A 16635-nucleotide genomic window follows, 5' to 3' on the forward strand; every position below is an offset into this window, starting at 1 on the left:
CGGTTCTAGGCGCTACAGTCTGGAGCCGAGCGACCGCTACGGTCGCAGGTTCGAATCCAGCCTCGGGCATGGATGTGTGTGATGTCCTTAGGGTAGTTAGGTTTAATTAGTTCTAAGTTCTAGGCGACTGATGACCTCAGCAGTTAAGTCGCATAGTGCTCAGAGCCATTTGAACCATTTGAACCTAAGAGTATGAAGTAGGGATGGAACATCTGTTTTTGACAACAGAGAATATAAGTTATGTTATAAAATTACTAAATTGCATGCATAGTGTGCATACCATACTTCAACATAATAAATCATAGTTGTGCAATCCTGCCCATTCTCCTCTGAAAGCACCGCTCGGTAGTGACACTGTAGATGTGCACTGGGACTGTGGATCTCTGGTGGGCGTGGCGGATGGGGGGAGGGGTCCACGTCACTAGCTATGCTTACTGGAGTAGGCAGACGTGTGAAGGCAGCTGACGTTATTGCCCATATAACAGTTTTCTTATTCACTATCACTCATAACACTGCGAATTTTTATTTCAGTATTTATATAATATTATATTTACCGACTTCTGAAATGAATTTTGGCGACAGAACCTAATCTGTAACATAGCCCGAGGTCTAGGCTGGGCTGGACTGTTGTAATTTACTGAAAAGTCGATCTAGCCAATGAATGTATCTTTCACAGCACTGATTAAGTACCAGAACACCAGTAATTTTGACAGAGACGTTTACGGTAGGACGTCCGCAGCTCATGGTCTCGCAGTCGCGTTCTCCTTTCCCAAGCACGGGGTCCCGGGTTCGATACCCGGCGGGGTTAGAGAGATTTTCACCTGCCTCGAGATGACTGGGTGTTTGTGTTGACCTCATCATTTCATCATCATTCATGAAAGTGGCGAGATTGGACTGAGCAAAGGTTGGGACATTGTGCGGGCGCTGATAACCGCGTAGTTGAGCGCCCCACAAACCAAACATCATCATCATCATCATCATCATCGTATACGGGATGTCACGTAAGCTGTGCACTTATCGACTGGTAGCAAAAATGGTTCAAATGCCTCTAAGCACTATAGGACTCAACATCTGAGGTCATCAGTCTCATAGACTTAGAACTACTTAAACCTAGCTAACCAAAGGACATCACTCACATCCATGCCCAAGGCAGGACTCGAACCTGCGACCGTAGCAGCAGCGCTGTCCCGGACTGAAGCGCCTAGAACCGCTCGACCACAGCGGCCGGCTATGTTGTGGACTTTCGCGTATGAATGCAACCTCATGCTAGGGGCGTAGGTTAGACTCTTTCAGTGGCGAAACTCTATTCTAAACTTATTTTGGACTTTCTGATGAAGAGATTACGCGATCGAGAGTGCTATAATCTGAAATAACTCTTCGCTTGCGACTGCAGGACCTATATAAAAATGTCATTCATAGGCGGAAACGTAATAAAAAAAATGAACAGTCACAACCGCAAGAACCTTCTTTTTTTTCTTGCGGTTGTACATTTTCACTGTAAGTAATAAAAAACAGCTGTGCTCTAAGAGAAATGTTCTAAAAATTACGGAAATGTAATTGTTTTCGATATTGTACTATTGCCACGTCCTTTGCTGATACGATACGAGGATCTTCTGCTATCACACTGCACTGTGCGATCATGGACTGGAATATCGCTCTTCAAAGCCTGAGATACGGCCGCTGCCGTAATCTACACACATCCCCCATCACGACGATTTATTAAACCGCCTGTGACATCTCTGTGCGGCAGCCCGCAGCACTTCCCTACCTTGCTGTTCCAACAGCGGAAAGCATACATCTCCTGTCTGAGACGTAGCGGCGAAACTTGTAAACTCCGTTTATGCGTCAGCAGCCTCAATTTCTGGGCATGTGAGTTCATCTTGTACCGCGTGAAGATTAAATAAAACTAATCGTTGAATATCACAAGCTGTGATAATAAGATCTTGCAGCAAATCGTGTGTACACATACACCTCGAAGCATAGAAGACCGATATCCCGCACTGATATATTGTTTAAACTACCGCAAAGAGTGCAGTTTTAGCGGAATGCAGTCAGATACTGTGTAAACATCAACCGCCGAGACAGTTGAGTATTGACTTACTCGGCAGTTTATTGTTGTGTCTGCTAACTAGAAACGAATGTGTTCGAGCCACAGTCGTTTCTAGTGAAACGGGGTCAACATCCCAGTCCGATATCCAGAACTGAGCTTGTGCTCCTAACATTGCAAAGAGAGTGAAGCCTAAAAAAGAGAAGAAAAGCAAGCAAAGGAGAGAACGTTCAATTTTATAACGAATGGCATATTAGTGCGATTTTGTTTACCGACATATAGATACACGATCTAAAATTAATTTTTTTTCATGAACGCAATGAAAATTGAAATGGTAGTAATGTTGCCATTAAAAATTTCCCGTAGCAGTATCGGAATATCTAGGTCAGTAGCCTCTAGATTCACAACTTCGCGCAGTATTGAAGTGTTGTGTCGGCTACTATGGGAGTCGGCGCCGACACAAAGAAGGACGAAGAGAAGTTGCGATGGCCGGTGGCAGGAATCCAAATGATCTGTACATGACACTTGCAGATTAATATAGTACTTTCTGTCTGAAAAGGAAAGAAATACAACTTAAATTCTCTTTATGAGGTGGCTTGATGTGCTTCCTGTGCCTCCTACATGCAGATACTTTTACACATTACTATTACTCGCTGAACGCACGCTAAGTATCGTCTTCCTATTACTCAGTGGTGAAGCTCTCGTAGTCCTCGACCGATCAGCGATGCGCCGCTGTTTAAGTCAGCGTTGACAGGGGATGCTGAACCCTGTCTTCCTAGATGTGTGGCGCCGCCCGTTCTTTCCACTGGCGCACAGATTAGAGCCTTCTTGATGCACCGCTGCGCTGTTCGGTGTGCAGCCAATCCCTTAGGACTGCACTTAAAGTGCATCGCTGCACAGTGAAATTTACTTTGACTGGTTATAGGTGACCGTGAGCAGTGGTTGGATGATGGCCAGCAGGGTGACAACCCGGACACGATGACGGAAGCGACGTTCCACGAAGAGATGCGGAGACGGCACACGGCGATTGTCCGACAATTTGACCCGCGGTCTTCTGCCTGATGTTCAGTCTTCAGTTGTGGACAAAGTCCCTAGCAGGTGGTGCCCCGCGAGGCGCTAGTTCGGAGATGACAACCCACGAAGTGGTGCAGAGGAGGCGTTCTATGAGGACACAGAGGTTTGGCACGTGCCGACGATGTGCTATTCGATCTTCGGAAGAACGTCAGTCCGCAGAGGCTGTGCGATCGACGACTGCAGCTCCGACAGGGACACTGGACAGTCGGCATTCTGCCACGGGGTGACTCGATGTGTAACTGTTGTAAATCGGTTGAGCCGCGACCTTTATAGCCGGATAGCGGAAAGATACGGTGACCAGCGCCAGGAGTACGCATTTGGCGGCAGCAATGTGGTGCCAGCACCGGTGTGAGATTAGCGCTAACAGGACGCGTGGCGACCGCTGGAGACTGAAAGGAAGAAAAACCCGTCTGGTTATGTAAACGTCAGATTGTTTCCTTGTGCTCGCAAGTACCCGTGTAGCGAGCGAGTGAGGAAGTCGGCTACTCCCGGTACAAGGCTGTAAGAAGGGTAGCAGGCGTGCAGGCGCCATCCCGTACGATACTACAGTAGTAGCAATGGAAGTTATTGGAGGGGGAAGGGGGGGAGGGCAATGCGTGGTAACGCAGCGTATGTTAATATTTTGTAGTCTCCTTCTCCCGCACGTACATGTGTCCGAACATGAATGCCAAATCTGTTAATTTCTAGTAATACTGTCGGATCTATATAATCTGTTGTTGAACGTGGCATCAGACACCAGCACGTAAAGCTAGCCGATACGTAAATAGCTACACCAACAGCAGCTTTGGTAATCGAAATGGGACAAGTGTTTCCGCCCGTAACACACTCACAAATGTCAGAGACAATGGTCCCTCCGACATCGTGAATTCAAAATCCTCTAAGAGAGTGATATTTTCATTGTTGCGGTTTCAATTGACGACGTTGTTTCTCTTGTTACTCCGTAGACGACATTGAAATATTCTTTGCTGTGATTGTAATTACGGGGCTCATGTTGTTCCGTTGTGAACACTTTAAAATGCCCTAAAGACCGATACCGGCCGTAGAAAAATTTTGGTCGAACTGATGCTTTGATTCATTAGAAACAATAGCAAATGTCACAAATTAATCAAGGTCTTCGTTTGTTTCGGAGTATCAACGTGAACTAATCATACACATTACAGTGTCACATGTCACAGTTTGAGATAAACGCATAGCAAGATGGCTTAGTGGTTAAGTCCCTGAATTCGCTTTTGGAAAGCGGTCGTTTCAATTTGTTTCTGTTCATCCACATTAAAAGGCTGAATGGTTTCCTCAAATCCCGTAAGACACATAGTGCGATGATTCCTCCGGAAAGGACACGGTTGACATTCTTGCCCTTATCCTTCTGTCGTAGGTAGTGCTCCGATTCTAATGTCTTCGTTGTTGATCAACATGAATCGGTAATCGTCCTCCCTTTCTCAAACAAGCGAATGAAGAGAGAGACATACAAATGAAACAGCGGTGTGAACTGTCCTAAATGACAGCGGACTTCTTTGCAACTGTGCGATGTGGCCCTGTGGCTGAGAAACTGGACTGAATCTGGCAAAAAGAGGCCCAGGTCACCGTCCGGCCAACTCGATTAGATTTTTCGTAGTTTCGTGTAAATCACTTTAGGTAAATATCACAGTGTGGGCAAATGGTCAGCGTTGCCAGCGAAGTCTTTGATTGGATTACCAGTGACCATATCATATCTCTTAGCGGTAGAAAGCTCCGGAACGCGATCAACTCTGTCCGTCGGCACCCCAGTAAGATTGGTTTCAGTTATCATTTGCATAACTTATTCTGTTGCACTACAACTGGAGAAAGGAAACAGTAATATGCCTGATATGGTATTGTAACTCTGAGAATCAGCAGAGTCTTTCTTACTAACTTGATAGAAATGGAATCCTGGCTGGTGGTGCGCAGCTGATGATGTGAGACTCACGTGAGAGCTTCTCCCGGTTGGAGGCTGCGGCGACAGTACTGCCCTACATAGGAGGATCTCTTCCCTGGCGTTCTGAAAAATTTTCTACGAGCATGTCATACATTTGACTTCCCAACTCGCATTATTCGTTCCGCCAACCGCATGTCTGGTACCAAATTTCGTTTCAGCCATGCCTTCTTTACCACTCTAAAAGACACGGTCTCGTCAAGAATATTCCTCTTCAAAAGCATTCCTGCATAATTTGACTACTTTTCAGTTTCTTCAGAAATTCGTGAACTCCAAGTTCTGTTAAGGTGTCAATTTGTCGCGTCCCTCTGATTGTGAGTAGCGCTATTGTTGCACAAATGACACATTGACCAAGAGGCGAAAACATACAATGCATGCCCGTACGACCTGTCCAGATACTACAATAATGCCTGTGGACCTGTCTGTGGCGAAATTCTCGGTAACTCCAGGCGATTTGGGGGCTCCTGCCTGATTAATTTAAATGTACTGGATAAATCTTAGCCCATCGGTCATGTCATGCATGTTCATAAAGTGAACCGAAACGATTAGAATTCACGGGCCTCATCAACTGACCGAAATGGTAAACTGTTACACCATTTAGCATTTAGCGTACTTTGTGGAAATGTTCCTCACATAAAGGGTATTCCAATCAGAACCGATGTTCAGCAATAATAGACCGATTCCTGTGGCCACCGATAGAATACTGCTTTCATCTTGCTGGGATGCATACTATAGTGGTTCGAGAATTCTTTGATCTTTTACATAAACTGACATACAGATTTCTAATTACATTGCCCCTTGTTGGGGGCCAAAATGTAGTAAATCCTCCAAAATTCTCTGTGATTTCACGTACCATGCAAATTACCAATGATATTGCCCCACCCTAGGCCTCAAACAACAAAAGATTATGAGAATAGGTGATGATGTGCGAACGGAACACGTTAGTTACAGTATTAAAATTCGAATTGCTTGCGTTTGTTACAATACCTTTTACACTTAAAATTAAATTACAGATCTCAAGAGATTTGACTGAGCTTGGAAACGACTCAGTTATTAAAGGGAAGGTAGGGGAATGAACAGTCTCACCATTCCTCATAGTCATTTGTTGCATCGTGGTGACATGCTGGCGACGACGTGTTTCCTCGTAGCTGCGCGGTGTCCAGTCAGCTGCTGGCCTCCATGTCCCAGATTGGTGGCGAGGCACAGAAGGATCTCCATGTTGTGTGTTGCGTGGCCGAAGCTGCGATATCACGGTGTCGAGAGGCGGATGTTGGCGATGGATCGAAGTGCCCACGGGTCCTCTTGCTTCCGCACGGTCTCACTGACTCCCTTCTCCCCCTCCATCACTATTCCGCCAAGCTCAACGACTCCTCGAAATTTTCCTCTCTCGGCGTTTCTATTGGTGGACTAAATTTTGCCCTGATACCTAATGACTGAACGCCATTTCGTGACCATGTCTGACAGTGCAGAACTGAAATTGTCTGCCTTGCATGGGCTAGTGTGTGAATAGGGAATTGGCGCGTTAGCACGTCTTCACTGTCAAGGCTGTTGCCAGTGTTGGTCGCACATTGCTTCGATGATTTTCTGCGTTCTTAAGTTGCTGTGAAAGCAGCCACACAACACTTCCTTGTAACGGCTGTCTCTGCATGAGGCCTGGACAGCCTGACGTCTGTGCTTCGTCTAAGAAACTGCTGGCGTTCGTGATTTATAAGCATCCTCATTGCTGCCAAGGAAAAATTTTTTTCAGCAGGCTGATTTCTCCCGCAATTATTTGGTTTCAAATGCTTCTCTGTGCGAATTCTTGACACTTTGTGTGTACGCTCTGTCCCAGTGTCTGTGGCGTGTATAATTGTCGACACATTCTCGCTTTTTAAGGTAGGTAAAAACGGATGCTGCGGGCCAAACGATTCACAAGCCTCCACGTGTGCATTCTTGACGCTTTTGTGTCTGTGGTCTATCCCAGCGGCTGCAGGGGTCCATCAGTTTTCGGCACGCTTCCCAGGAGAGCTAGGCTCTCCGCAAAGTGTCCTTTCTTAAGCAAGGCTAGGGCATCCTCCATCCGACCCTCTGCGTGTTTGCAGAACACGTCTCAGGCGGTCGCCCTATGACATCCGACTTTCCCCTCGTCCCAGGCAGCTGGCGCTGTGAGTCAGCGAAAGTGGCCGCTGACGGAGGTATCACAATACAGACTCTGAATGTCAGCTTGAGAAATTTCTTCCGCATCAGTGCACGAAGACTGATGGCTGTAAGGAAATGATTATGTCTTCCCGTTGCATTACACACATGATCTGTGAGTGACAAATCAGGGGACCACCCAGGCCAGGCAGGAATCCATACATTTCTCGAGGCGTTTGTGGTGTGAATTGTACCAATTTCTTGTTGGAATAAGCTACTTCGTATGCTTGTCATCAAAGCTATGACAAGATGGTTCACTATTCCTGTTAAATACTCGAGAACATTGAGCTTCCCTTCAGCAATTACAAAATCAGTCCTGTTGTCATATTCGATAGTTCCCCACAACATGAATTCATGTGCCTCCTGCGACTTTTCACCAGGTCGTCCACGAACACAATGGCGTCGATCTGGTCACCACAAACAGAGGAAAGACTGGAATGAATTTTCCTTCCGTAGCGGATTATGTGCTGATTTGAAACTTTATGGCAGAGTAAAACTGTGTACCAGAGTGGGACTCGAGCCTGTGACCTTTTACTTGGGTATTAAATATGAAGTACTAACTAAAGAAAAGCTGGGAAGGCGAGTTATGTGTCGATTTTGCATAGCTCAGATGGTAGATCACCTGTTTGCGAAAGGCAAAGATACCGGTTTCGAGGCTCACTTCGCCACACTCTTTTAATTTACCAGGAAATTTTATATCGCCGAGTGCCAGAGACTACCACTCAGTGTCCCTGCTGACAGGGTGTCAGCGATAAATGTCTCATGGGAACTTGTGATCTCAACTCAGTTTCCAGTGTTTTGTTCCAAATAGTTTATAGTGACAATCTGCCTTTGTCTAATCCTCAGAAAAAGTCGAAAAATCCCAAGATCCTTCTGGAACGGCCAGTGTCTACTGTTTTTGCCATACTGTTTCTGTGAGTCCATCTCATCACTAATATTTCGACGCCGGCCGCTGTGGCCGAGCGGTTCTAGGCGCCTCACTCTGGAACCGCGCGACCGCTACGGTCGTAGGTTCGAATTCTGCCTCGGGCTTGAATGTGTGTGATATCCTTAGGTTAGTTAGGTTTAAGTAGTTCTAGGTCTTAGGGGACTGAGGACCTCAGATGTTAAGTCCTATAGTGCTCAGAGCCATTTGAACCATTTTTGAAGTTGTTCTGCAGTGATTGCGCTGCAGTTATATGTTTGTGCAGTCTATTGGTACAATGTCCCACGTCCCTTATGACAAATCGGTATCTTTCGGTCAAGGCATTTACGGTTTCTGTCAGTATAAAATGTCCATTATTCTGTCATAATGGGAAAGTTCCAAACGAGCAAAACACTTACCTAGTGAGAGAGGTGATTGAGAATTGGACGGGAGGTAGACTGGCAGAGGATGAGTGAAGTGGCTGGCGTGCGGCAGGTGACGGTGTTCGTGGACGACGAGAACGACAACGCGCCGGCGTTCGAGCACGCTCGGTACGAGGGCGCAGTGCGGGAGGACGCGGCGCCGGGCGCCGAGGTGCGGCTGCAGCCGCGGGCGGTGCGCGCCAGCGACGCCGACGCCGGCAGCCACGCCGCCTTCTCGCTGAGCCTGCGCGGCGACGGCAGCCACCTGTTCCGCCTGGACGCCGCCACCGGCCGCCTCTACCTGCGCGCGCCGCTCGACCGCGAGCAGGCGGACCACTACAACCTCAGCGTCGTCGCCAAGGACACCGGTGAGTGCTACTCCACGGGTAGCGATCGGGTAGAGTTTGTAGAACAGTGAAAATTTTTGTGTGAGGAAAAGAATTACCGAGTTTAAGGCTGACACAACCAGCATTCTTGGCTTTTTTAGTCCATACACATCTTGCGAACACTTTGCGAGCTACCTCCGTGCTCGGTCATAAATTTGCCGTACCACATTGCCCGCAAGCTTTGCTGAAGCAACCGTAAATTTCATCAGAACTGCAGTTTCGATAACTGGTACTGTAATTTGTACAATGTAGACAGTGTGGTGAGTCACAGAGTGTGAAAATTTGTGAGAGTGCCAGTGGTAAAAAAGGCCTAGCAATTGCTTTGGATTTAATTGGCACTAAATGCTCAGCTGTGATTTCATTTATGAGTTCTTCAAAACCAGATGCAAGTGGCCCTTATGGCATAAACAGTAGAACTAGTTTATGCCTTACGAGCAATTGGCAAGGGCATGGCTGCAGGGAGAACGTTTTGTTCAGTGATGAACTTACATCAACCACCAAATAAATTTGAAAAACTGACTGCAATATTAGAGAGAGCTGTATGTGAGGTCAGTGAGGAAAGTATTAAACTTGCTGCTAGGGAAGCAGTGGAAGAAAATTATAGATGTTCGGATATTGCAGTTGGACTTGATGGAAGTTGGCAGAAAAGAGGACATACTTCTCTGAATGGAGTAGTGACTGCCACGAGTGTAGATACCGGTAAAGTGTTAGATGTGGAGATAATTTGTAAATATTGAAATGTTGTAAAGTCAATGAACATAAAGAACACAACTGTGTGGCTAATTTTAGAGGAACAAGTGGTGGTATGGAAGTTCATGGAGTACAACAAATATTTCATCGCTCCATAGAAACAAGAGGTGTACGGTACACCAAATATTTGGGAGATGGTGACAGTAAGACATACAACAATGAGGTGAACTCTAAGCCATATCGAGATGCCATTATTAGCAAAATAGAATATGTAGGACATGTTCAAAAACGTTTGGGAACAAGGCTGAGAAAACTAACTGTTGATATGAGAGGAAAAAAATTAGAAGAGGGAAAATTGTTGACCAGACAGGGTCGGTTAACTAAAACTGAAATAGAAAACTTGCAGGTATACTATGGGCAGGCAATTATGAGAAATAAAGAAATTCTAGAGGCAATGAAGAGAGATGTTTGGGCCATATTCTTCTGTAAGTCCTCTACTGATGATAAGCCATGTCATGGATTGTGTCCATCAGGAGAAAATACGTGGTGGAGATACAATAGGGCTCAGGCAATTGGAGAATCTTATTCTCACCAACATTCTCTTTCTGCATCATAACCCACCAGCTAAAAAGTGACTAACTTTACACGTGACGTTCAGTCAGTCACTTTTTAGCTGGTGGGTTATTATGCCACGTAATGAGAGATTTTTGTGTGATATATGTAGGTGAAATGACAATAGGGGAAGGCGGAGGAAGGAAAAGCTTTACAGTTCATGACGACAGTACATTTCGCTGTCGTGAATTAATTAATGGACTCACTTTATTATTATTATTATTATTATTATTCAAGATTCTAAAGTCCCTACTCTCTATTTCAAGTGCCGTCCAACCTAACGGTATAAAAAGTAAAAATAGTATCATAAGATCATCAAAAATGACACGTAGTGTACTCTAGACCATATCTGAGTGCTGGTTGACTCCTTAGGTCGCTAAATTAGAATATCAAATTTTCGACGACCGATACCTTTGTGTCGTATGCAAAAGGCTGCTTCCTGCTTACCAATAAGCTGGCAAATGTTTTATAAAACTATTGTTCTTAAAGGGACCACACCTTGCCTATCTAATCCATGTTAGTTTAGGCAAGTATTTGACAAATTTATGAAAAAACTATTTGATGCAGGACCTTAATATTTTTACTGTATGTTACATGATGCTAATAGAGTCAACTGTACTGAAATCTACTTTATCCATTTTATAGTTTTTAAGAAATACTTTTTTAAATTTATTAGCAAGAAATATTAAGTTTTTTCGGCAGAAAATATTTTTTGTGAACTTCCTAATGGGGGAATATTAATGAATGTGGTACCAGAGGTGGCTTTTTATGTTATGCAGAGTCTCTGAAAACGTCATTCATCTATGATAGTTTCTGATATAATGGGGCATATGTTCTGAAAATTTTAGTTTGCGGGAAATTGACTTTAAAGAAAAAACTTTTGAAATTTGCGATCTGAAGTTTTCCCGGCGTATTTCCAATTTGAACAGTTCTCGGGCATCCGACCGGGGAGCGTCGTAATTTCTCCACAAAATTTGCTACTTACAGCTAATTAAAACTGTCCTGCTGCATATGATGGCCCTTCTTTTGCCTCTAGCAGGTCTTCCAGCTTTTTTCTCCTTCCTGGATGTTTGTCTTGCTTTCTTGCCCATATTAGATGCAGACCTGTGTGCATCGGCTATCCTCATTTTATCGCAATGTTGCAGCCCCGTATCATATTTTCATCAGGATTAATTCCCAGCTTTTTCAGTACCCGACACTTTCCAGTATTACCACAATTGAATGTAATAACAGTATCATGGACTCCTAGTTTCATTGTATGCATGCCTGCAAACACAGTTTTAGGAAAGCGGTTCCAAATTATGCTGTTGAAACATTCATTTGGGCTCTGAGTCTTCCCATGCCGACATTTCCTTAGAATAAGATTCTCCAGTTGCCTGAGCCCTATTGTATTTGCACCACGAATTTTCTCCTGATGGACACAATCCATGACATGGCTTATCATCAGTAGAAGACTTATGGAAGAATATGGCCCAAACATCTCTATTCATTGCCTCCAGATTTTCTTTATTTCTGCTAATTGCCTGCCCATAGTATACCTACAAGTTTTCTAATTTAGTTTTAGTTAACCGACCCTGTCTGGTCAATAATTTTCCCTCTTCTAATTTTTTTCCTCTCATATCAACAGTTAGTTTTCTCAGCCTTGTTCCCAAACGTTTTTGAACATGTCCTACATATTCTATTTTGCTAATAATGGCATCTCGACATGCCTTAGAGTTCACCACATTGTTGTATGCCTTACTGTCACCATCTCCCAAATATTTGGTGTACCGTACATCTCTTGTTTCTATGGAGCGATGAAATATTTGTTGTACTCCATGAACTTCCATACCACCACTTGTTCCTCTAAAATTAGCCACACAGTTGTGTTCTTTATGTTCATTGACTTTACAACATTTCAATATTTACAAATTATCTCCACATCTAACACTTTACCGGTATCTACACTCGTGGCAGTCACTATTCCATTCAGAGAAGTATGTCCTCTTTTCTGCCAACTTCCATCAAGTCCAACTGCAATATCCGAACATCCATAATTTTCTTCCACTGCTTCCTTATCAGCCAGTTTCATGCTTTCCTCACTGACCTCACATACAGCTCTCTCTACAAAAATGGCTCAAATGGCTCTGAGCACTATGCGACTTAACTGCTGAGGTCATCAGTCGCCTAGAACTTAGAACTAATTAAACCTAACTAACCTAAGGACATCACACACATCCATGCCCGGGGCATGATTCGAACCTGCGACCGTAGCGGTCACTCGGCTCCAGACTCTAGCGCCTAGAGCCGCACGGCCACTCTGGATGGCCAGCTCTCACTAATATTGCAGTCAGTTTTTCACATTTATTTGGTGGTTGATGTAAGTTCATCACTGAACAAAATGTTTCCCTGCAGCCATGCCCTTGCCAATGGATCGCAAGGCATAAACTAATATAGTGTTAATTCCGTAAGGGCCACTTGCATCTGGTTTTGAAGAACTCATAAATGAAATCACAGCTGAGCATTTAGTGCAGATTAAATCCAAACACCCTGTGACTCACCACACTGTCTACATTGTACAGATTTAGAAATTACGTCTGATAATATTCTAAAATTTATGATAATGTTACTGCACCTCTTGTCATTTACAGTAAATTCGTTGTAACTCTCCTGAAATGGTGAGAGCTTCTTTGATGATTCACTTGTTGAAGAATTACTATTAGAAACCTAGTTGCCAGGCGACATAACCTCTTGTCCAGAAAGCTTTGAAGTTGTTTACTCTAAATTGTCGTTTCTTGATTATGCCTTTACGTTTCGTCATCTTCAATACACACAACAAAAGACACGTAAACAAGCACTGCAAACGTAAGTGTAACAAATGCTCGCAATCACACTTGAACAAAACTAACCGCGTGTTTGAAAGCGCGTTGTTTACAAAGAGCAGAAGCAAAAGAATACCCACCGTTGCATTCCAAGGATAGCCAACACCCTCAGGAGTAAAAAAAAAAAAAAAAAAAAAAAAAATTTCTAACGTTGCAATGTATGGGATATAAAGATCTAAAATATACGCAGAAAAGTGGGTGACAGAAAAGTGGAGCCGGCCGCGGTGGTCTCGCGGTTAAGGCGCTCAGTCCGGAACCGCGCGACTGCTACGGTCGCAGGTTCGAATCCTGCCTTGGGCATGGATGTGTGTGATGTCCATAGGTTAGTTAGGTTTAAGTAGGTCTAAGTTCTAGGGGGCTGATGACCACAGATGTTAGGTCCCATAGTGCTCAGAGCCATTTGACAGAAAAGTGGGCGTGGCACATAAACACACGTGATAGGAAAATGATCTTTAAATGCTCGAAAAAAATTTTTCAGCAAAATCCTTTTCAGAGTATTTAAATAAAACCTTAATCTATCGAAATATGATGAAAACCTTTTTTTTTCACAGTAGTTATTACAAATACGTTTCCGACCCTCAGACTGCAAGCGCATTTCGTCATCTCGTACCAATTCAACAGCTCTTCCCACCCATTATCTGCTTCCAGACCAAGTGTTACAGTAGGTGCCTACCGGTATGACTACCTGCTGCTCCTTAATACAGCCCGGTTTGCGTCCTGTGTCAATAACGCTTTATGACGCATATCTAAATTTAATATTACTTGCAGTAAAATGCACGGCTTGCTGTAGTGGGAATCGTCACAACTTTCAATCATAACAGTAATAATCGAGAATCATTACTACAAAAACGTATATTTGCGATTATTAGTTACGTGCACTAATCGCTGATAAGGAAGGCTTACGTCTTACTGCTACATATAACCTGAGGCATATTAGTTTTTTGTTTCAAACAACTTTCGACTCCTTAAAGAGATTCGAAACCTCTTTCCACCGTGATGATTAGTGCCTAGAGGTTCTTGCAGTAAAGAGCAAATACTTTAATGACAAATATACTCAAACTAATTTTTTTAACTGAACTACGGTATTCTTTCGCACGTGAATGGAAGGTGTGTATGAGACAATATTCATGATAGCAATTGTTTTATAGATACGACAAGATCTTATCGAATAAAAATATGTTAAATATGGCGATTTTCGCGTTTGAATAGCGCGGCACCTGGATGTTTACCCCACTCTGCGTAGGAAGTTATGACACCGAGATAAGCTACACTCCTGGAAATTGAAATAAGAACACCGTGAATTCATTGTCTCAGGAAGGGGAAACTTTATTGACACATTCCTGGGGTCAGATACATCACATGATCACACTGACAGAACCACAGGCACATAGACACAGGCAACAGAGCATGCACAATGTCGGCACTAGTACAGTGTATATCCACCTTTCGCAGCAATGCAGGCTGCTATTCTCCCATGGAGACGATCGTACAGATGCTGGATGTAGTCCTGTGGAACGGCTTGCCATGCCATTTCCACCTGGCGCCTCAGTTGGACCAGCGTTCGTGCTGGACGTGCAGACCGCGTGAGACGACGCTTCATCCAGTCCCAAACATGCTCAATGGGGGACAGATCCGGAGATCTTGCTGGCCAGGGTAGTTGACTTACACCTTCTAGAGCACGTTGGGTGGCACGGGATACATGCGGACGTGCATTGTCCTGTTGCAACAGCAAGTTCCCTTGCCGGTCTCGGAATGGTAGAACGATGGGTTCGATGACGGTTTGGATGTACCGTGCACTATTCAGTGTCCCCTCGACGATCACCAGTGGTGTACGGCCAGTGTAGGAGATCGCTCCCCACACCATGATGCCGGGTGTTGGCCCTGTGTGCCTCGGTCGTATGCAGTCCTGATTGTGGCGCTCACCTGCACGGCGCCAAACACGCATACGACCATCATTGGCACCAAGGCAGAAGCGACTCTCATCGCTGAAGACGACACGTCTCCATTCGTCCCTCCATTCACGCCTGTCGCGACACCACTGGAGGCGGGCTGCACGATGTTGGGGCGTGAGCGGAAGACGGCCTAACGGTGTGCGGGACCGTAGCCCAGCTTCATGGAGACGGTTGCGAATGGTCCTCGCCGATACCCCAGGAGCAACAGTGTCCCTAATTTGCTGGGAAGTGGCGGTGCGGTCCCCTACGGCACTGCGTAGGATCCTACGGTCTTGGCGTGCATCCGTGCGTTGCTGCGGTCCGGTCCCAGGTCGACGGGCACGTGCACCTTCCGCCGACCACTGGCGACAACATCGATGTACTGTGGAGACCTCACGCCCCACGTGTTGAGCAATTCGGCGGTACGTCCACCCGGCCTCCCGCATGCCCACTATACGCCCTCGCTCAAAGTCCGTCAACTGCACATATGGTTCACGTCCACGCTGTCGCGGCATGCTACCATTGTTAAAGACTGCGATGGAGCTCCGTATGCCACGGCAAACTGGCTGACACTGACGGCGGCGGTGCACAAACGCTGCGCAGCTAGCGCCATTCGACGGCCAACACCGCGGTTCCTGGTGTGTCCGCTGTGCCGTGCGTGTGATCATTGCTTGTACAGCCCTCTCGCAGTGTCCGGAGCAAGTATGGTGGGTCTGACACACCGGTGTCAATGTGTTCTTTTTTCCATTTCCAGGAGTGTATATTACGCCAGTCTGTATACTTCACCTCCGACAGCGTCAAAAATGAAAACATATTACAACATCGGAAACAATTTGTGTGCAGATGGGCACGCGTCTGTAGACGATGCAGTGCTCAAGCGGATGACTTTCCATGTCAACTGAGGAGCTCCACTGTGGGATGAAGATGCGTATACAACACGTCAGATCAACAGAACAAAATCATTGCCCCAATCAAAATCAAAATTGGATAATCACCCCTTCGAACAAGGATCCTGAGAAATTCGGAAATGATGTGTTACAGTGTAACGTACCGTACTAGCCACCTTTAATGATAACGCCATGCAGACACTTCAATGCAACGCATTGACGGATTTGAAAGGCTTGTTAGTCTGTAGATTTATCAAAAAATGCGGTTTTCACTCTGGACAATAGTTATATTTACATTTATATGATGGAGCTAATAACTTAAATGCTCTTTATATTACTGTAATATTAATATTGATCTCACGCACTATTCAATCTGTCAGCAAGCAGTGTAGTGTTAAAGAACTGCATATTTAATTGTAAGCAGAGGAATTCATATTCTCTTGTAAAGTCTTTCGGTGTTTAGACAACTTCATATCGGAGATAAAACTCGAGCTTTACAAGATTTTTACCACCTTCCTCGTCAGGAGAGGATCTCGGTATATTTTCCGAATACTCTTCCAATGACTCTCACCGTGGCACCTATCTTTCCTACATTTGATTTTATGTAATCTTTCCACATTGCGTCGCTCCAGACAGTTTTGTTCTAGGTATTTTTCGGCTGTTGCTGTTTCTAGCGATTTTTCGCCAGGAGCGTAATC

The 16635-nt window shown here is 45.0% G+C and overlaps 1 protein-coding gene across 1 annotated transcript in view; it reads left to right on the top strand.

Moving 5' to 3' along the window:
* LOC126424363 (cadherin-89D) overlaps positions 1 to 16635 on the top strand; it is a 253872-nt gene that overhangs the window by 167683 nt on the left and 69554 nt on the right. The window contains exons 13-14 of the mRNA XM_050087256.1: positions 8644 to 8712; positions 8755 to 8938. Of these exons, the coding sequence (XP_049943213.1) occupies positions 8644 to 8712; positions 8755 to 8938 (253 nt within the window). The remainder of the gene's footprint in view (positions 1 to 8643; positions 8713 to 8754; positions 8939 to 16635) is intronic.

The sequence above is a fragment of the Schistocerca serialis genome, chromosome 1, assembly GCF_023864345.2.
Source record: "Schistocerca serialis cubense isolate TAMUIC-IGC-003099 chromosome 1, iqSchSeri2.2, whole genome shotgun sequence".
Lineage (NCBI taxonomy): Eukaryota > Metazoa > Arthropoda > Insecta > Orthoptera > Acrididae > Schistocerca > Schistocerca serialis.